Source organism: Amblyraja radiata, chromosome 25, assembly GCF_010909765.2.
Source record: "Amblyraja radiata isolate CabotCenter1 chromosome 25, sAmbRad1.1.pri, whole genome shotgun sequence".
NCBI classification, from domain to species: domain Eukaryota; kingdom Metazoa; phylum Chordata; class Chondrichthyes; order Rajiformes; family Rajidae; genus Amblyraja; species Amblyraja radiata.
This window is the reverse complement of record NC_045980.1, coordinates 18,735,441-18,757,840: the sequence shown is the minus strand read 5'-3', so window position 1 is coordinate 18,757,840 and position 22,400 is coordinate 18,735,441. Positions and strand designations below refer to the sequence as shown.

The following is a 22,400-nucleotide window of genomic DNA, read 5'->3' as shown; positions in this document are numbered from 1 at the left end:
GAGGGGGGGAGGGGGAAGAGAGATAGGGGAACAGGAATGTGGGAGAAATTGACATGTATTATAGTGATCATTTGACCATTATCACACTAACGTTCATCATGTATGGCACTGTTCCCCATAGGGATTAGAGTTACTCCATTAGCTTGGGTGGGTGCTACAAAGAAGGACCTGGCATGAGGAGGGCCGCTGAGAACAAAGAAGGACCATTGGGTACAACTTTGTAACTTTGCCAGTGCCCATTCTTTGCATACCTTGTGCATGGTATGGCAAGCAAAGAATATCATTGTGACATGGCACATGTGACAATAAAGTATCAATCAATCAATCAATCATGATGGCTCAGGCATATCAGTTTAAAAAAAAATAAAAAGGACCTGATTAACAGCCGGACTGATGATAACGATGATAAAAATCAATTAAAAAAATTGATTGTTCTGCATGGATCTATACATATCAGAGAGGCACCATTTATTATTTGCAGCTACAAATTCTATTTGCTGTGAGTTTGATAACATTTGACTTGACGTTATAACAAATTTCTCGTATAATAAAAAGTCAAGGACAAAATGAGGTTAAAGCTAATCTGAAATAAGTTAAGCCTCAAAATAGATTAAGGACTGTTTAGCGTCACTGTGCGAATCTGGAGCAAGGTCACAGAGTAGGAACAGGCCCTTTGGCCCAACTTTTCCATGCCAACCAAAATGCCCCATCATAGCTTGCCCCATATCCCTTTATACATTTCCTATCCATGTGTCTGTCCAAGTGTCTTTTAAATGCTGTTATAAGTACCTGCATTAACCATCTCCTCTGGCAGCTCGTCCCATATACCCACTACCCTCTGTGTGAAATAGAGTTGTCCCTCACGTTCCTATTAAATATTTCCCCTCTCACCTTAAACCTATGCCCTCTGGTATTTGATCCCCCTACCATGGATACAAGTCTGTGCATTAACTTTATCTATTCTCCTCATGATTTTATATACCTCTATAAAATCTCTCCCTACATCTCAGTCTCTCGAGTCCTAGCAAAATCCACATAAGAGAGGGGGAAAATAATGACAATATGGAGAGAATAAAGTTGGAGTAGATGAAAACATTTAAATTAACCTATCATTAGCCTAGCAGGAAAGGTTTGGAGAGAGATATGGGCCAAACGCTGGCAGGTGGGACCAGTGTAGATGCGGCATATTGATCAACGGGCCCGTTTCCCTGCTGTACGTTGTTCATGCTTAGTGCAGGATTGGTGTAAATGGGTGGCTGATGGTGAGCATGGACTTGCTGGGCCAAAGAGACTGTTTCCATTCTCTCTCTTTGTTAGGCAATTACTAACCATTGTATTGAGAGTTATGTCTGTAATCGAGGTAGGGAAATGTAACTACAACCTAGATACTGAATTACACACTGCTGAACAAATTTCTGAACATACAATTAAAAAAACACGACATTAGAAGTTTAGACAACAGCCAACCCCACTAAGCGCGCCTGGCAAGCATTTGCTTACATGCTTGCATCTCAGTTTCTCATGTAGGATTAGTGGTATAATAATAACAGGTATAAATTACTCGCCCCCCCCAAAAAAATACCAGTACCTGCAGTACAAATAACCTTGCAATTAACCTTCCAAATTGCTACAAGCTTGTCTGAATCTTGTTAATTAGTTGAACCTTACATTTGCCACTCTCGAGCCCACTTCCAAGAAAAGATGGCGGAGGAGCGCCGCCGCGGGGCTCCCGTGTGGAAGGGAGAGAGGGACTAGGAGTTGGCGGTTGGCATAAACTGGTTTGTGACTGGATCAAATGGCAACTCAAGTAGGATTAGAGGATGACGAAGGTCAAGATGATAGGGTTTATGGTGACTGGACGGCAGTGTCTAGTCGGAGATTAGGGAGGAATCAAGGAGAAGGAGGATTCAGGCAAAACGAGCTCGGCCAAAACAGCAAAAGGAGTTTTGAAGAGAACAGTTCAGAAGAGGATAGGAGAACGGTTCGGAAAAAGGTTGAAAGGAAGGAGGTTAAAATAATACTGAAATTTAGAAAGGAAGATGAGCATGTCAATTTAAGTCCGATAGCTTTATCCAGGGAGCTAAAGAAGAAGGTAGGAGAGGTGGAAACAGCTAAGATTTTGAGAGACGGGAACTTGTTAATAATATGTAAAACGGAAGAGCAGAAAAATAAGGCTCTGAAGATTGAAAGTGTTTGCAAGAAGATGGTTAGTGAAAGAAAGACTCTGGGTGAGAGTAGAAGGGGAGTAATAACAGGTATTCCGGTAGATGAAGACCTGGAGAAACTCAAACGGAGTATTTTTGGTGGCCAGGTGAGTGTAGCTAAGAGATTGTTAAGGACAGTGGAGGGTAAGAGGGTAGAGAGCTTGTCTGTGCTTCTGGAGTTTCAGCAGACTGAACTACCAGAAAAAGTGAGAATCGGATGCATGATCTTTCCCGTGAGGCCTTATATCCCTCCACCGCTCCGATGTTATAAATGCCAGAGGTATGGACATATAGCAGCGGTGTGTAAGGGGAATCAGAGGTGTCCCAAGTGTGGAGGAGAGCATAGATTTGAAGAGTGCAGAGAAAATATGCAGGATAAATGCTGCAATTGCGGAGGACCGCATAGGGTAACGTATGGGGGATGTGAAGTCAGGAAGAGGGCTGTGGAGATTCAGCAAGTGAAAACAGTAAGTAACATAAGCTACTCAGAGGCAGTGAAGAAGGTGAAAGGACAAAGGGGAAGAGTGGATATTAATGGGAGAGAGAATCATCCGTTTTTGAGATCAGAGGAAAGTCAAGCAGTCAAAACTCACCCAGAACTGACAGCTGATAAGCTAATTGTTTTCATTGCATATGTAATCAACTGTACTGATCAGGTTAAACACAAAACAGAAAAAATAAAAATAATTGTTAAAGGAGCAGAGAAGTTTTTGGGTTTAAAAGAAGTATCATGGGAGAGTATCAATAGGTCAAATTGATTATATTACAATGGAACGCAAGGAGCATAATAGCAAATGGACAAGAGTTTAAAGGATTCATTAAAGAGTTAAAGAAGAAACCAGACGTCATGTGTATTCAAGAAAGCTGGCTTAAGCCTTCATTAGACTTTGTCATCAAAGGTTATGATAGTATCCGTAGAGATAGGGGGGAGGGAAGTGGAGGGGGGTGTGTAATATTTATAAAGCAAGGAATACAGAATAGATTGTTGGTGAAAGGAACAGAATTAGAATATTTAGTGGTGGAAATTTGGATAAGAGAAGGTAAGGTTAAAATTGTTAATTTTTATAATCCGTGTAAAAGGCTTTCATTGGAGTTGATGGATGAACTTGCTGGGTATTTAGGGGGGAAAGTTATATGTTGTGGTGATTTTAACGCTCATAGCACGTTGTGGGATGATTCTAATGATGAAAATGGGATGGTGATTGAGGATTTAATGGAGAAGAATAACCTGGTGTGTCTTAATGATGGAAGTGGGACACGAATCAACATCAGAACAGGGTCAGAATCAGCCATAGACCTCACACTAGTGTCAGACTCATTGGCGGGTGTTTGTTCATGGGAAGTAATTCGAAGAACAACGGTAGGAAGTGACCACTACCCGATAGAAATAGTAGTAGGAGTGAGTTTAGAGGAGTATAATACAGAGAGAATACAAAAGTGGTCTTTTAGTGGTGCGGATTGGGAGAAGTTTAAGACTATTAGTGATCAAGAAATGGAAAAAATTGATATTTATGAAGATGTGGATAATTTAAATATTTCTGTTTGCGAAGCCATTTTAGAGGCAGCAACAAAGTCCATTAAGAGGAAAGGAGGTAAGCACAACAAAAAGAGCGTACCATGGTGGACTAAGGAATGTGACAAAGCAATTAAGTGTCGAAATAAAGCTTTTAAAATTTTGAAAAGAAATCATAATTTTCAGAATCTTATTGAATACAAAAGGTTGCAAGCAAGTGTAAGAAGAGTAATAAAAAATGCAAAGAGGGAATTTTGGAGGACATTTTGTAACTCAGTGGGAAGGGAGACAAAAGTAGGTCAAGTTTGGGGAATGATAAGGAGAATGAAAGGAATTAAAAGAGAATACAAATATCCAATCCTAACTGACGGTGAAATTACAGCAGTGAAAGACGAAGAGAAAGCAGAGATGTTGGCAAAATCCTTTGCTAAAATTCACAGTTCAGACAATGTTAGTGAAGAAGGAAGAAAAGGAAAAGAAAATACCATAGCAGAGAATAGACAGGTAATACGACATGAGGAAGACACTAACGATGTTCTAAACAAACCATTCACAAAGACAGAATTCAACCAAGCTCTTAGAAAAACCAAGATGTCAGCACCAGGTAAAGATCAGATTTGTTACACCATGTTAAACCATCTCAGTGAAACATCCAAGGATTTTTTGTTAGAATTTTATAATAAAGTGTGGGAGGGTGGGAAATTACCGCAAAGGTGGAAGGAGGCAGTAGTAATCCCAATAGGAAAGCCAGGTAAAGATCTGACAAACCCAGGGAATTATAGGCCTATTGCATTAACATCCAACATATGTAAAGTAATGGAAAAAATGGTAAATGAAAGGTTAACATATTATGTAGAAAATAAAGGATATTTATCCAATTACCAGAGTGGTTTTAGGAAGGGGAGAAACACCATGGATCCAGCTATATGTTTAGAACATGAAATTAGGAGAGCACAAATTAATAGAGAAAGTGTAGTAGCTGTATTTTTGATATTGAGAAAGCATATGATATGATGTGGGGAGAAGGGTTATTAGTGAAACTAGGTAAATTGGGGATTAAAGGTCGTATATTTAAATGGATTAAGGATTTTTTATTTGGGAGGTCAATACAAGTACGAGTTGGAAATCAATACTCAGGAACATTAGATATTGTAAATGGAACACCTCAAGGGAGCATAATAAGTCCTTTACTATTTTTAGTAATGATAAATGATGTGTATGATGAAATTGTAAATGAAATGGGAGTTTCACTGTTTGCGGATGATGGGGCAATCTGGAAAAGGGGGAGAAATGTGAAGTTTATTGTGCAGAAACTACAGAGGGCTATAATAAAGGTACAAGAGTGGTCTTATAAATGGGGATTCAAATTTTCTGTGGAAAAGACAAAGATAATGTTTTTTACTAGGAAGGAAATTGGTAGTGAGGTTAAACTAAAATTATATAACCAGAAATTGGAGAGAGTAAAATACTATAAATTTTTAGGTTTATGGTTTGATGAGAGGATTACGTGGATAGTTCATATTCAGAAAGTAGTGGACAAATGTAAGAAGATACTTAATGTAATGAGATGTTTAGTTGGATGTGATTGGGGGGCAGGTAGGAAAGCTTTGAAGGCTATATACAATGGGTTAATTAGATCTGTGTTAGATTATGGTTGTGTGGTGTATGGGTCCGCATCAAGTACTTCTCTTAAGAAAATAGACAACATTCAATATCAGGCATTGAGAATATGTACAGGTGCAATAAAAACAACTCCAACAGCAGCATTACAGGTTGAAATGGGGGAGATGCCTCTAGAGATGAGAAGGATACAGCTTTCATTAAATTACTGGATTAACCTACAGGGCCAGAGTCAAGAACACCCAGCACAAGTTACTATCAAACCATGCTGGGAAAAGGAGAGAAGGGAAACAAAAAGTTTTGGATGGACAGTGACCCAGAGAGCAGTACAAATCGGCATAGCACAATTAAATGTGGTTCCAACAGTTCCATTACCTTCAATTCCACCTTGGATACTTCCAGATGCAACAGTAGACTTTACAACATTAGAACAGGAAAACAAGGAAAAACAACATAGGTATAATTCAGTCATCATACAGGAATACATTGACAGATACTACAGTTTTGTCCAAATTTATACAGATGCATCAAAAGATTCAGTAGATAAAGTAGGAGTAGCATTTATTGTACCAGAATTTCACATCAAAGTAGGGAAGAGGATCAATAATGAGGTATCAGTATACACAGGTGAAATGATTGCAATATTGTTAGCGGTACAGTGGGTCGAGGATACTAGGCCTTTAAGGACAGTTATTTGCTCAGATTCAGGTTTAGCAATAAAGAGTTTACAGCACAGCCATTCAGACAGTAGACCAGACATTTTGATTGAAATACAACAAACACTATTCAGAATTCAAATGATGGGGCTTACAGTCATATTTTTATGGGTACCAGCACACATTGGCATTAGAGGAAACGAAATGGCAGATAAGGTAGCAAAAGAGGTAGCAAAAAGAAGTAAAATTGATTTAAGTATTAACATAGGTAAAACTGAAATCAAAGACATTATTAAGCAAAGACTGAAGGAAAGATGGCAAAAGCAATGGGATGAAGAGCGGAAAGGACGGTGGTTCTACAGAGTCCAGAGGAAAGTGGGAGAAATGAGATGTGCAGGAAAAAACAGAAAAGAGGAGACAGTAATCTCAAGAATTAGATTTGGACACACTGGTCTGAACAGTACACTTTTTATAATAGGCAAGCATAATACAGGTAGATGTGAATACTGTGGGCAAGAAGAGACAATAGAGCATGTCATTGTACATTGTGAGAGGTATGAGGAGGAGAGAGAACGGATGAGTGAGCAGTTCAGAAAAGAAAGAATACAATTTGATTTGGTAGATATTTTGCAAGGAAGTTCATATAAGTGCTATCAAATCCTGTTGCATTTTCTTAGGGTAACCAATTTGTTCGGAAGGATATAGGTTATTAGTATATGTAATGGTGTTGTTTGATCCACACTCCATGCCAGTTGGTGGCGGTAATGCACCAAAAAAGTTGTTTGCCAACCGCCAAAAAACACCACATAGAAGAAGAAGAAGATTTGCCACTCTCCTATTGAAGCAGTCATTAAATGAGTAAAGTTGCCAAGATGCTAATCTTTTCACAGAGGAAAGCTGAGGTAGCAGACAAAGGGGCTGCAAACCAAAACAACCAAGGGCAACGTCATAAACCTCTCAACGCATACTTGATCTTTAAGATTAAAAAGCATCTTTGGCACCATTTCAAATTTAGCCCCAGGAAGAGCAAAGTCAAAGCATCAAAGCACAAAACAAATCAACATTCTTCTGCCTCGTCAGTTGTTTTTATAGCATGGAAAAATACCAGAACTTCCATTTGAAAGGACGGATTAATACTCAGGAAAATACACAGAGTGCTGGAATAAGTCAGTGGGTCAGGCAGCATCTCAGGAGAACATGGACAGGTGACATTTTGGGTCGGGACCCTTCTTCAAACCAAGGAAAGACACAAAGTGCTAGAGTAACTCAGCAGGTCAGGCAGCATCTCTAGAGATCATTATTAGGTGATGTTTTGGGTTGGGACTTTTCTCCAGACTCCAAAATGCTCAAAGATACGACATAGGTTTGTTACCATTCAACATTTAAAACAAAATCTGAAAGATACTTTTGATGAGTTATAGACTTTAGAGATACAGCGTGGAAACAGGGTCTTTGGCCCACCGAGTCAGCGCCGACCAGCAATCACCCTGTACACAAGCACTATGGTTCACACTAGGGACAACTTACAGCAGCTAATTAACCTACAAATCTGCATGTCTTTGGAGTGTGATAGGAAACCTGAGCACCTGGAGAAAACCCACGCCATCACAGGTAGAACGTACAAACTCCGTCCGGACAGTACCCGTGGGCAGGATCGAACCCAGGTCTCTGGCACTGCAAAGGCAACAACTCTACCGCTGCGCCACAGTGCCGCCCTTATATTGTGGTTCAAATCATAAGGGTCCATGAATAAGGGGACAGTGTGGGTAACAACAGCATAGTTCAGGCATTGACCACAACTACAGGCCCGCCACTCAGTTCCAGAGCCTTGCTTGGTTATCTGTTTTGCCGGATCAACAAAGGTCATGGCCTCGGGGGTGGGGGGGGGGGGGGGCGGGCTGAGGGAGGTGGGGGGGGGAAGGGCTGAGATACCGGCCGGCAAAGTCGGCTATGGGAATGGATCTGCCAGTTCCAGCCGGGCCAGAGTTCCAGAGCACCGGCTGCAGTCGGCAAATTGGCCGTGGTAGTCAGCTATGAGAACCAATCTGCCGGCTCTGGCAGGGCAGGGCCAGACCAGAGGGGATTTTGTCCTGATTACGGGGGGGGGGGGGGGGGGGGGGGGGGGGGGGGGGGGGGGGGGGAGAGATGGTCGGAACCGTGAGTTGCCCGAATATCAGTGGTGGACCTGTAATTAACATCAGGCAGGCTTGCTGCCTTCTACAGTGGATGCACAGGACCCACTTCAAAAAGACAGCTAACATCAAAGACCCACACCACCTTGGCCATGTTCTCATCTTGCTTCGATCATCAGGAAGAAGGTACTGGAGCCTGAAAACCATGACCTCCATGAAAATCAAGAACAGCTTCTTCCCAAACAACCATCAGGCTCTTAAACACTGTACAATAATAACCTCTACCTCAACAACTATGATCTACCATGGATTTTGTTTTGATTGAACTTTGGACATTGGTTTTGTACTGTTATGGTCTGATTACCTAGTTGTACTGATTATTAGGTTATTGCATTTCTGATTCCTTTATATTTATTTACGTGTGACTGCATTTACAGGCCTGTAAAGCTGCAGCTTGGGGGAATGTCATTGTTCTATTGCTGGAACAGATGACAATTAAACACTCTTGACACACCTGCAGGTTAACTTCCCGATTTAGCAACAAGGTACTTTTGGCCAGTGATCGACAAACTGCAGTATAAGCACGCAAATGAATAGGTCGCTACCATGGAAATAGTGCTCACAGGCACATATTCAAGCAGATAGTCGCTGAGTCATGCCAGCAGTTAAAGTGCAAATTCAACAAGCAAAATACATCCAAATTCCGCACTATTCAAATTCCAATTGCATTTCAAGTGTTTTTTTCAACAGTCAGTACCTTTGCAGCGACATCACTTCAGGAACATTTGCGGGTTTGTTTTTTTGCATTATTTTTGTTTGTAATTCCTTTTGATTGTCCATTATCTGCCCTCCACTGCAATCATTAGTACATCAAGGCAGCCTGACATGCCATGGATACTCCAATTTAAAATCACCATATGAGCAATTGTAGCATTTTGTCCTTCCATGCCAGAGTCTGTTGTACAGGTTTAGTGGGACATGGGCCAAACATGGACAAAAGGGACTGGGGCGGCACAGTTGTGCAGCGGTAGAGTTGCTGCCTTACAGCACCAGAGACCCAGGTTCAATCCTGACTACAGGTGCTGTCTGTACAGAGTTTGTACGTTCTCCCTGTAGCTGTGTGGGTTTTCTCTGGGTACTCCGTTTTCCTCCCACACTCCAAAGACATGCAGGATTGTAGGCTAAATTCTAAATTGTCCCTATTGTGTAGGATAGTGTTAATGTGCAGGAATCGCTGGTCGGCTCGGACTCAGCAGGTCAGGCAGCATCTCTGGAGCAAAGGAAAAGGTGACGTTTTGGGTCGGAACCCTTCTTCATTGGGGGTGGCAGATGGGATACAACGAGGATCAAAGGTTTCTCACAAAAGGACACAAAGTACCGGAGCAACTCAGCAGGTCAGGCAGCATCTCTGGAGAACATTGATAGGTGATGTTTTGGGTCCAGACCCTTCTTCAGACACTGAAGATCTCAGAGGTTTATCATGTTAGAAGTGGCATGGATAGGATAGATGGGAGTCCTCACTTCTCTTCCAGCTTTCCCCAACTACAATCAGTTTGAAGGGTCCCGGCCCAAAACATCACCTCTCCATATTCTCTAGAGATGCTTCCTTACCCACTGATTTACTCCTGTACTTTCTCAAGGTTCCAGCATCTGCAGTTTCTTCTGTTTCCTTGTTCAGGGATTGCTAGATATTGCACGCAGACTGACAAAACCTCAACTCAAGACATTATCATCAAAACTTCCAAAATCAAGTACATTAAATGCTGTCCCTTCTTAAAGCAAAACTGGATATTAATTAATGTAGAATTAAATTCATACATTACTAATCAAATGGACATCCATTACTCAAATTAAAAGGTCCTTAAATACACCCATTCTCTGAATGATAGTGATATTGGTGCGGATTGAGGACTTTATACAGCCTCGGTTAAACTGCAAAGCAATGTCAGAAGAATATGCATAGTATAATATTATTATTGGGTTGATGTATATAGTAAAAAATCAAAGCCGTTTTTGCCAGCTGTAACAAGACTGACTTTACAGTGATTTGACACAATGTAATATTATATAAAACATAGGGTGCTGGTGGAACTCAGTGAGCCATGCAGCATCTGGGGATGGACAGGCAACAAGAAGGGTCCCGACCCAAAACGCCGCCCGTCCATTTCCCTCACCAGATGCCACCTGACCTGCTGAGTTCCCTCCATCACTTTGTGTTTCGCTCAAGATTCCAGCACCAGCAGTTCCCTGTGTCTCCATAAATGAAATGAATTGAGAAGTTAGTTTTCAGCAACACAGTACAATGCCCCTGCACAGATGGGCATCCATAAGCTCGCTATTCACTGTCCGATTCACCTCCGCCCCATTGCGGACATTGGACTTTGTCTATGAAACAGACAAAGCTGAGTATATTCTGCACTCTGTAGCTTCACCTTTGCTCCACCTATTGTACTAGAGTTTGACTTGATTGCATTTATGTATAGAACTGTCTGAAAACCAGAGGTTCACAAAAATGCTGGAGAAACTCAGCGGGTGCAGCACCAGCATCTGCAATTTCTTGTTTCTGTATTATCTGATCTGTTTGGTATAGTATGCAAAAGGAAGCTTTTCACTGTACCTATATACAGGTGACAGTAATAAACCTAAATATTGGATGTTTTTTTGTAATTCACAGCTAGTATTTGCTTATTGTGTTATCTAAGAGCACTGCGTTTACAGACCTGTAAGCTGCTGCAAGAAGTAATTTCACTGTAGATTTTTTGGTACAAATGACAATTAAACTTTGCATATTCTTAAATGGGCCCCCGCTCGACCTCGAGGACCGGAGAGGAGGGAGTCGGAGACGGCAGTGGAAATGAGTAACAAAGGGCCGGTAACTAGAACGGAGGTCGTCGGCTGCGGGATGACCCCCCCCCCCCCCCCCCCCCCCCCCCCCCCCCCCCCCCAGGGCATAAGGGCTGAAGGAGGCTGAGTGAGGAGAGGGACGTTGGTTTGGCGGGATGGCCGGATGGAGGCAACGGCTGCAAAGGGCCTTTATGGCCAGCTGCAGTTGGGACTGTTAAATGGCACCAAAACGTGGCAACTCTTGCATATGGATTCAGCGGGCTGTTTCCATACACTCTGTATTAAATCTTGGATTATACTTACCCTGTATGTAGCTTAGTTTATTATAGAGGTACAGTGAATAGCTTTTGTTGAGTGTTAACCAGTCAGCGGAAAGACAATACATGATTACAATCAAGCCCTCCACAGTGTACAGATACAGGATAAAGGGAATCATGTTTGGTGCAAGGTAAAGTCTGATTAAAGCTAATCCAAGGGTCTCCAATGAGGTAGATGGTGATAGGATGGTTCAATTGCCTGATAACAGCTGGGAAGAAATTGTCCCTGAATCTTGAGGCGTGTATTTTCAAATTTCAAGAGTCAAGAGTGTTTTATAGTCATATTTTAGAGGGAGTTAGATGTGACCCTTGTGGCTAAGGGGATCAGGGGGTATGGAGAGAAGGCAGGTACAGGATACTGAGTTGGATGATCAGCCATGATCATATTGAATGGCGGTGCAGGCTCGAAGGGCTGAATGGCCTACTCCTGCACCTATTCTCTATGTTTCTATGTTTCTATGTCATATGTCCCAGACGGGACAATGAAATTCTTACTTTCTGCAGCACAACAGAATATGTGAATATGTAAACATTGTACATAACGAGAAAACTTCTGCACTTCTTGCATGATGGGAAAGGGAATGAGCGGGGTGGGACTGGCCCTTGATTCTGCTGGTGGCTTTGCTGGGGTAGCGTGGTGTAAATTGAGTCACCGGATGATGATAATTTACTGAAATGTATTGAACAAAAATTATATAAAGACCGCATGGATGAACTCCAAAAATTGTTCATCGCTGTCTGGTGAAAAAATAAAACGGGCTAACAAGGGAAATCTGGAATAGTGTTAAATCCAAGGAAAAGGCATATAAATTGGCCAGAGGAAGCAGCAAATCGGAGGACTGGGAGAAAATTAGAACTCAACAGAGGAAGACAAAGGGGTTAATTAAGAGGGGGGAAAGGGGCATGAAAGAAAGCTTACAGGGAATATAAAAACTGACTCTAAAAGCTTCTTTGGATATGTAAAATGTAACGATTAGTGAAAAATGTAGGTCCCTTACAATCAGAGACAGGTGAATTTATAATGGGAAACAATGAAATGGCAGAACAATTAAACGAGTACTTTGGTTCTGTCTTCACTAAGGAAGACACAGACAATCTTAGGGGACTGAGGATCTAGTGGGAGGGAGGAACTGAAGGAAATCCACATGAGTCAGGAAATGGTATTAGGTAAACTGTTGGGACTGAAGGCAGATAAATCCCCAGGGCCTGGTGGTCTGCATCGCAGAGTACTCAAGGAGGTGACCCTGGGAATCGTGGATGCATTGGTAATCATTTTCCAATGTTTTCTCGACTCTCGATCAGTTCCTGTGGACTGGAGGGTTGCCAATGTAGCCCCACTTTTTAAGAAAGGAGGGAGAGAAAACGGGGATTATAGACCAGTTAGCCTGACATCGATAGTGGGGAAGATGCTTACGTCGATAATTAAAGATGTAATAGCAGCGCATTTGGAAAACAGTAACAGGATCTGTCAAAGTCAGTATGGATTTATGAAGGGGAAATCATGTTTGATTAATCTTCTGGAATTTTTTGAGCATGTAATAAGTAGAATGGATAAGGGTTAGCCAGTGGATGTGGTGTATCTGGACTCTCAAAAGGCCTTTGACAAGGTCCCACACAAGAGATTAGTGTGCAAAATTAGAGCACATGGAATTGGGGGTAGGGTATTAACATGGATAGAGAACTGGTTGGCAGGCAGGAAGCAAAGAGTAGGAATTAACGGATCCTTTTCAGAATGGCAGCAGGCAGTGACTAGTGGGGTGCCGCAAGGCTCAGTGTGGGGGGCCCCAGTTATTTACAATATATATTAGCGATTTAGATGAGGGAATTAAATGTGACATCTCCAAGTTTGCAGATGACACAAAGCTGGGTGGCAGTGTGAGCTGCGATGAGGATGCTATGAGGCTGCAGGGTGACTTGGATAGGTCGGGTGAGTGGGCAGAAACATGGCAGATGCAGTATAATGTGGATAAATGTGAGGTTAACAGCTTGGCAAGTACAGGAAGGCAGATTATTATCTGAATGGTGTCAGATTAGGAAAAGGGGAGGTGCAACGAGATCTGGGTGTGCTTGTACATCAGTCACTGAAAGTAAGCATGCAGATACAGCAGGCAGTGAAGAAAGCTAATGGCATGTTGGCCTTCATTGGGAGAGGATTTGAGTTTAGGAGCAAGGAGGTCCTACTGCAGTTGTACAGGCACCTGGTGAGACCGTACCTGGAGAATTGTGTGCAATTTTGGTCTCCTAATTCTAGGAAGGACATTATTGCTATTGAGGGAGTGCAGCATAGTTTCACCAGGTTAATTCCCGGGATGGCGGGCCTGACATATGATGAAAGAATGGGTCGACTGGCCTTGTATTCACTGGAATTTAAAAGGATGAGAGGATATCTTATAGAAACATATAGAATTCTTAAAGCATTGACAAGTTAGATGCAGGAAAAATGTTCCCCATGTTGGGAGTGTCCAGTACCAGGGGTCACCGTATAAGAATAAAGGGTAGGCCATTTAGGACTGAGATGAGGTAAAATTTATTCACCCAGAGAGTTGTGAATCTGTGGAATTCTCTGCCACAGAAGGCAGTGGAGGCCAATTCACTGGATGTTTCCAAGAGAGAGTTCGATTTAGTTCTAAGAGCTAAAGGAATCAAGGGATATGGGTGAAAAAGCAGGAATGGGGTACTGATTTTAGATGATCAAATTGAATGGCGGTGCTGGCTCAAAGGGCCGAATGGCCTACTCCTGCGCCTGTTTTTCTATGTTTCTAATTCCACCTCCAGATTTAATAAGAACCTGACGAGTAATTTTTTCCACACAAAAGGTGGTGGTTGTATGGAATAGGCTGCTGAAGGAGATAGTTGAGGCAGGTACTATTGCAACGTTCAAGAAACATTTAGACAGGTACATGGATAGGACTGGTTTAGAGGGATATGGACCAAACGCAAGCAGGTGGGACTAGTATAGATGGGACATGTTGGCAGATGTGGGCAAGTTGGGCCGAAGGGCCTGTTTCCACGCTGTGTGACTCTATGACACTGTAAAGTCTGATACATGTGACAATAAAGAACAACTTAAGCATTGGGTGGACGGGTGGGACTGAGCTTACCATCGCATCCAGATTCTTGAAGTCGCACAATCTCCTCTGGACCCGGGGTTGGAATTCCTCGTCTTCCAGGGCATCCCGGATCTCCTCGTCGATCTCTTCCTCCATCTGGATCAGCATGGGGGCCAACATGCCGAACTTGGAGCCACGCCGGGCCACCTCCAGCAGGCATAGCACAAAGTTCTTCTCGTTCTTGCGCAGGACCAGGTCGTTGGTCTCGAACATCAGAGCGTCTCTGATGGACAAGTCGTGGCGGCACCAGTCAATGAAGTTGGACACGTTGTCGCGGGCGATGAAGGAGCCGGCTTGGACGTTCCTGGAGGCGAAGGTGACCGGGGTGCGGGGCACCTTCATCTTCCCCACCGACCCGGGACATCTCTGCTCGAACTCCAGGGCGGTTTGGTTGACATTGTTGGCGTGTTGGCACAGAGCGCAGCCCGTCTCCAGCGCCTCCGCGAACATGTCTACGTGGACATCCAAGTCGTACAGCGCGTTGAGCCACTCCGCCAGGTCCTCCTTCATGGCGTACAGATAGTCCTCGCTCGACCTGAAGGGCCGAATGCTCTTGTTGGCGGCGGACTGGATGTTCCTCTGCTCCGCCATATTCCTCACCCAAATCCTCCTCTGTCCCTCCCCTTTAACTCCTGCGCTCCTTCCCGTAGAAACGTCTCGCCTCTCGCCGCCCCAGGTGAATCACTCTGTGTCAATCCCCACCCCACCCCGCGCTAGCTCACTGATGTCTATCAGACTCATGTATAAAACAGACTCACTATCCCCCTCTATCCATTCCCCCTCCACGGCAGCTGTCTGACCCGCTCAGTTCCTCCGGCAGAGTAGTCTCTGCTAAAACATAAAATAAAATAGACTCAGATTCAGATGAGTTTCAGTCTCTTTCTCGCTCCCTCCCTGTCGACTGCAGTCCCGGGCAGCTGCTGCCTGCCCCACTGAGTTATTCCAGCATTCTGTGTGTCTATCTTTGGTATTAACCAACATCTGCAGTTCCTCGTTGTCACGTCAGCTTCAATTGGACTCCGCTCCGCCCTGCTTCAACGTTGCGCCGCTCCGCTCCTAGGTTTCAGGTCGAAGGCTTGGCCGGTCTGGTTAACTTCTCCCCGCCCGAGTCCCATCCCGTCGCTGTAACTCCCTCTCCCTCCCTGCGCATCGCAAGAGGCTCGGGCTCGCAGTGATCAGACAGCGACCCACCTGGTCAAGCGCGCACACGAGTAGCAACTCATCTCAATAAACGCACAACACACGGGGGGGGAAAAAACCCTACCCTGGACTCCATCAGTAAACAGACGAGAGAAGGGAAAAGCCCTTCCTTCCTCTCAGACCATCTCATGGAACACACAGCACAAGGGAAACCCCTTCCACACAGACCAGATCAGTAAACAAGCAAGACAAGAGAAACCTCCTCACAGCCCGTCTCAAGAAACACACAGCACGGGAGTTAAGTCTTCTTCACAGTCCAGCAAACTCTAACCCACACGCCATCAGTAAACACCCGGCGCAGGGGAAAACTGTTCCCCGATGTCCATCCCATCAAACACACACTAGGAGTAAACTCTTCCCCACATCCCATCAATAAACATAGAGCACGAGGGAAAACTGTTCCCCACAGTCCATCCCATCATTCACACAACACAAGTGTTGTTATTTGGGAGCGGTCAGTTACATCTCTCCCTCTACAATCCGGGTGGAAGTTCAAGTTTCCTGTCGCTGCCTAACTTCCCACTCGGCCTTCTCTCCCACCTCTGTTTATATCCTGACTACTTTCAGCGCCATGGAAACCGCTCACTCCCCAGCCGACCTCCGCCCAGCTGAGAACACGTCCAGCTAATGCCAACTATCCTTGTGTCGTGATCATGATAAGAGTGAGCCAAACTCCCGTTTGAATGCGTCAAGTTTGTTACAGGGGGGGGGATAAACTGGGTCTGCAGTCTGTAATGATGTAATTCGCTGATCCTGTGGCCGGGAGAAAGATTGGTTCACAAATCATTTGCAAAAGCCACATTACCTCACTGACTTGCCGGGAACAGCAACACAGCTGGAGTGCCTGCCAATTTTATTTCAAGGGAGTTGACGAGAGTCTTAATCTGGCACCGCATAGCCGGACTTCATTTCATACACATTCTAGCATAAACTGCAGCTATTCATTTATGAAGATGCAAACTCGGCGAAACAGGGGATTGTGGATAACGCTAACGCAACTGTAGAGGAAGATGCTAGGAGGGAGGAATTGGATACCGGTCTGTCGGCAATTTTATAAAAGTGGTAGAAACTAGATTGCAGTGGATGTTTACAGTCTTTTTCACATGGTAGCGAAGTCTAAAACTAGATTGCACAGCTTTAAGGTGAGTTAATGTGAAGGGGATTTGAAGGGCACGTTTTTTAAGAGGGCGGTGGGTGCCTGGACGCGCTGGCAGGAGGCAGGAAGCTTTTGGATAGGCGCAGGGATATGAATAATGCACAAGACAGAGGAGATTGGTTTGACTTAGTATCATGTTCGGTACAGCCATTGTGGGCCGAAGGGCCTGTTTCTGTGCTGCACTGTTCTATGTTCTAGGGATATGACTTGATCCCTCTTTAGGCAGAACGAGTACATAGAAACTGTTCTATGAGGTTCGAGATTAATTGATTTGCAAGGGGAGGCATTAGTCTACAATTCCGGACTGACAGTATAATGATAGTATCTGGATCAGACTATTTGTGGGGGATGTTCACTGCTGGAAGGAGCGCAGAAAGGGCCACGACTTGGGTTGAGTTGGCCGGGGACCGCCGCTGAGAATGGCCTGACCTGCATGTTGATTTATTCTTCCACGGGAGAAATAAAATGTAGGGCGGACTGAGCGAGAGATTGCGGTCTCATGCCATCTCCGTTCCACAGGGACAGGTTACGGCAGCTGTTAAGGTGATTTACTGGACTCTACCTTGCCCTAAACGTTATTCCCTTGTCGACAATTGTACTTGTACACTGCGAATGGCTCGATTGTAATCATGTATTGTCACTTCTTCTTATTGTAGGATTCCGGCAGTGTAGACGCTGCTAAGCGTATTACTGCCCTCCACAGGTCAAAGTTTGAACTAAATTCTTACATACAGTCCTGTAACTTGCAGGAATTGAAGAACAGCCCTGGATATCAGTTGATGTTTCTCACTGTGTCCAAACAGAGATAAAACAGAAAAAGCCTCAACTCCAAGTCCTGTCAGTCTAACAAACAATACTTTTCTTTCTACCCTATACTTTTTACATTCTAGGAAAACATGCTTAATTGTCTCATTACTCCCACATTCACACAAGCCAGAAACATGTTTCCCTACAATGCACAAATAGTAATTTAACCCACAGTGTCCCAACCTCAATCTACACAGTTTAACTGAGTCCCTACGGGAAAGAGATGTACAGAAACATATTTTCCTAACTTCAGATTGTATAGAAAAGTAGTGTCTATCCCTGACTTCCATTTCCCAAGCCCTCTTTAATTATTTCTCTCAGTTCCACTCTCCCCAATGATACATGGATATCTATTTCTCTTCTTAAACTCTCCTTTGCTATGAGGTCCACCTGCTCATTCCCCCTCACCCCAGCATACCCGGGAACCCAGCAAAAAGTGATGTTACACGCAAACCCAATTCTAGAAAACACACTCAAGATTTCATTTAGAATGTCAGGACGAGCATCATGTATTGTCTTTCCGCTTTTCGGTACACGTGACAATAAACGAAACTAAAACTTAAGCATTGATGAGAGGCGAGAGGAGTTTAATTGATTGAGGAACAGCAGGGGCAGGTGGGTGGTAGTTGGTGAGGCAGTGCGCTCAGGAACTCTGCATCTGTGTGACCAGGCTCTCAATACCATTCTCTATGCTTCTTCCCAACTTTGAAAGACCATGGGCCAAGGTTTGTTGGAATTATTTTTATGCCTCAAGTCCTTGAATATTTTGAAAGTCATTTCCTCCCATCAAGAGTTATTAAATCCTATATTAGTGTCTATCTTAATTGACCTAGTCTAGGTCAGTGTAAGATGTGATTTAGGTGAGTTGGTACTGCAGCTGAAAGATCAACAAAAGTGTTCAGCATAGGGTCGTTTCACAGCAGTGGCAAACGACTGCGCCATCTGCTGGTCCTTCAACGGGTTGCAATTTGTTTTATAAGTACAAGCGTCGGCAGGCTGATAGATTGGAGGCATTTTCCATTCTATATTTAGACAGATGGGAGTCAACAGAGACAGATCACTGTTGTTCTCCAACGTCTATTTCTCGTAACTCGTCCATTCTGGCGATCCAGTTTGTAACATAATCCTGAAGGATGACCATGATAAATATTTTAATAATTTAAAGAGCTGCTTCTTACTTTCGGGATCCATTTATGAGGCTGTCATCTACGCAGGGATTTTGGAAATTTAGCAGACATCGCCATCCACTGATGAAACAAAAGCTTTGTTTTACTCTAGTTTACTAATCCAGACATTTAGGTTTATTGTCGTCATGTGCCCTGAAAAGTTTTGTTTTGCATGCTATCCTATCAGATCAGATTATCTATATTACTAAAAGTATGATCTTGACCACTTCCTGTTGTTCTGTATATTGATTTTAGAAAAAAACGCTGCCACTTACGGCTGTGATTTCTGGCCCTCTTACTCAGAGTACCCCTCCGCACAGGACAAGAGGATTTTTCCCATCGATGAAAAATAAGTTATTAGCATTTAAAAAATGTTGCGATTCTCTCTCCTGAAGGCCACACCCCCTTCCGGAGGGACTATAAAACCTGAACGTGCCTCAGTCTCTGCAAGATGGGGGAGCAAGAGGGTCACATCTCTCAGTCTGAGCTGTGAATAACACTGAACACGTCTACTAAACTGTGAGTGGTTTTACAGACCTGTCAGTGCCCTTAATGTGGTTTGAAAATATGGTTTGGAGATGCTAAAACTGTGTGTTGTCTTTGGGTTTGGAGATGCTAAAGCTGTGTTGCCTTTGGTTGGAGATGCTAAAGTTGCCTTGCCTTCTATATAATTAAAAAAGTCACTTCCTGTTTGCGCTTTATATTAATTTTAGAAAAAACACTACCACATACGGCTGTGATTTTTGGCCATCTTACTCAGAGGCCCCGCCGCTGATCAGGTACCGAGGATTTTTCCCATCGACGAAAAATAAATGATTAGTGTTGAAAAAATGTTGATTCTCTCTCTCGTCAATCACACCCCTTCTGAAGACTATAAAACCTAGATGTGTGGGCGTGGCTCAGTCTGCAAGATGGAGGAGGGAGAGGCTAGATGGACACGCTAGAGGCAGGATACATGTTCCCGATGCTGGGGAAGCCCAGAACCAGGGACTAAGAATAAGGAGTAAGCCATTTAGAACAGAGACAAGCAAACACTTTTTCTCACAGTTGTGAGTCCATGGAATTCTCTGCCTCAGAGGGCGGTGGAGGCATGATCACAATAAATGGAGGTGCTGGCTCGAAGGGCCGAATGGCCTACTCCTGCACTTATTGCTACCTCATCTTCTTCATACTCAATGGCTCTCGGCCCTCAGCAAGAAGCCTGAAAGACATTCTGCTACTGGCTTTGACAGGAAGGAATTAAATAGACAGCAGCAGCAAAGGGAATACTTTTAAAGTGATTGCAAAGGATGGCCAGGCAGTAAAATTTTGCAAGTAAATTGGTGTGCAATAAGAGTACAATTTCTGTTTACAAAAGAAATGTCATCATCACTGGTCATGTTCTGGCTGTTAAATGAGACAAGACCAGGACTTAATTTCAATACAAAGTGTTCCCGTCTCCATATAGTAATTATCGTAAGCACGTGGTAGACCATCTCCTGCTTGTTCAAAAAAAAATAAAAAATCTCATTACTACAGGATCAGACCTCTAGTCTAGGCCCACAATGACGTGCCAAGTTAAACTAATCTCCTCTGCCTGCATGCAATTCGTATTCACCCACCTTGCTTGCTTCACTAAACTTGCCCCATACCTTGAAGGTAGGCCCTCAAAAAAATATTTTATTGTAGTTTTTCCCATACAAATAAAACAAAAGGCAGAAAGCCCCTTTGCTTCAAACCTCAAAACCCTACCAAAAAAAAATTAAAAAACCCACAAAATGCTGGAAATTCTCAGTACACCAGCCAGCATCTGTGGAGAAAGAAATCAAGCATTTGTTTTTGATGCATAAATGCCAAATGAAATATTCTTGGTTTTTGCATTAAAATTAATTTCAAATTCACTTAAGTTAGACACAAAATTCAGGAGTAATCATCTCTGGAGAGGAATGGGTGATGTTTTGGGTCAAAACCATTCTTCAGACTGCAAATTCACTTCTTGTGGTATTGCAAGATTGAATTAAGATAAACTTATTAGACTTATGAAGTGATCTTATCTGGCTTTTCACCATTATTTAATTTATAACACGTTATTCATAGGTTTGCATTGTAGAAAATTGTACACTGGCTGCCATATAAACCAGCGATTGACAGATTCTTGATTAGTACGAGTGTCAGGGGTTTATGGGGAGAAGGCAGGAGAATGGGGGCGAGAGGGAGATAGATCAGCCATGATTCTGATCTATCTCCATCATCCAGTCTAAAGAAGGGTTTCGGCCCGAAACGTCGCCTATTTCCTTCGCTCCATAGATGCTGCTGCACCCGCTGAGTTTCCCCAGCAATTGTGTGTACCTTCAGCCATGATTGAATGGCAGAGTAGACCTGATGGGCTAAATGGCCCAATTCTGCTCCTGGAAATTATGACACCATTTTCCCAGGGGGAAAAAAACCTCTGAAGGCTGCCGCCTCTTTTTATAGCAAGTAACATGTATTAATTTTTCTCTGGAGAGTTTGCGATTGAAATGTGAATGCAACAGATGGTGCTAGTGTGTAAGCAAGGCTGCATTGAGAGTGAAGTGTTGAGCCTGCAAGTGGTCAAGAGTATGTGAATAATGCGGAGCATGTAACTAAGGAATTGTGCGCACAAAGAAACAAGAGCGATAACAAAAACAATATTAATTAACATAATTCAAAAAACTCTCTGACCAGTTAACACTGAAGTGGATTTGCAACTGATTTCCCATTATTTGATATTATAAAAGTGATGAATTCTAAAGAGAACTTTGCAGTAATACAATACAGTAAGACTCAAAATAAGACAGGCACTATTTACAATATTATAACACTAAAGAGTTTATTACCCAGGGTGTGGGAATTAACACACAGGGGACATGGGTTTAGGGTGAGAGGGGAAAGATATAATTGGAACTTAAGGGGCACACTTTTCCCAGAGTGTGGTGGGCACAGAATGAGCGGCCAGAGGTAGTTGATGTAGGTACGTAATACAATGGACAGATTCATGGATAGAAGTTTAGAGGGATATGGGACAAACACAGGAAGAATAGTGTAGATGGGGCATCTTGGTCAGTATGGGTGTAGGGCAGAAGAGCCTGTTTGTGTTGTATGAGTATGCAGCATTAATAGCAATAATTTGTAGCAAAAAAGTACTGGCTATTCTGACCTGTAGACAGAACAGAGATTTAAATGAGTAGCCTGACCCAATATTATTTAAGTGCAATTCTTATAAAGAGCACAAACTTGAATTTAAACCTCGTTTCATCAAACCTAGTACATTTAACGTTTGGATCACTGTTGTCCTAGAAAGGAATGTGCATTTAAAAAACTGTACATGCAAATTGTACTTTATATAGTTTGAACAACCACTCTACATTAAAGAAACAAGTGAATATTTACATTTGTCGATCAGACACTGTTCAAACACAATGATTAGCGCAGAATAATGTCAAGGCTTGAGCATTGTTGCAACTCTAGGGAAACACTATTTGTTGGATCAATAATGTGCACAGTAGATATGAAAAAACTTTACGGAGATCCAATTGGATGATCAGGTAATCATTTTCCCCACCCACTACTATTACCATCAATTCATTTTGAGCACACCTCAATCCTTACAAATCCACACTGCCACTCTGATCACTGCGGCTTGGTTATCTATGAAAACACTGCAGCTCGATATAA

At 43.1% G+C, this 22,400-nt stretch overlaps 1 protein-coding gene across 1 annotated transcript in view; it reads right to left on the bottom strand.

Annotated features, from left to right (window-relative positions):
- Window positions 1-16,234, bottom strand: part of gas2l1 (growth arrest specific 2 like 1) — a 55,141-nt gene extending 38,907 nt beyond the window's left edge. Inside the window, exon 1 of the mRNA XM_033043351.1 lies at window positions 14,388-16,234. Within this exon, the coding sequence (XP_032899242.1) occupies window positions 14,388-14,987 (600 nt within the window). The 5' untranslated portion in view covers window positions 14,988-16,234. The remainder of the gene's footprint in view (window positions 1-14,387) is intronic.
- Between the last annotated feature and the right edge of the window lie 6,166 nt (window positions 16,235-22,400).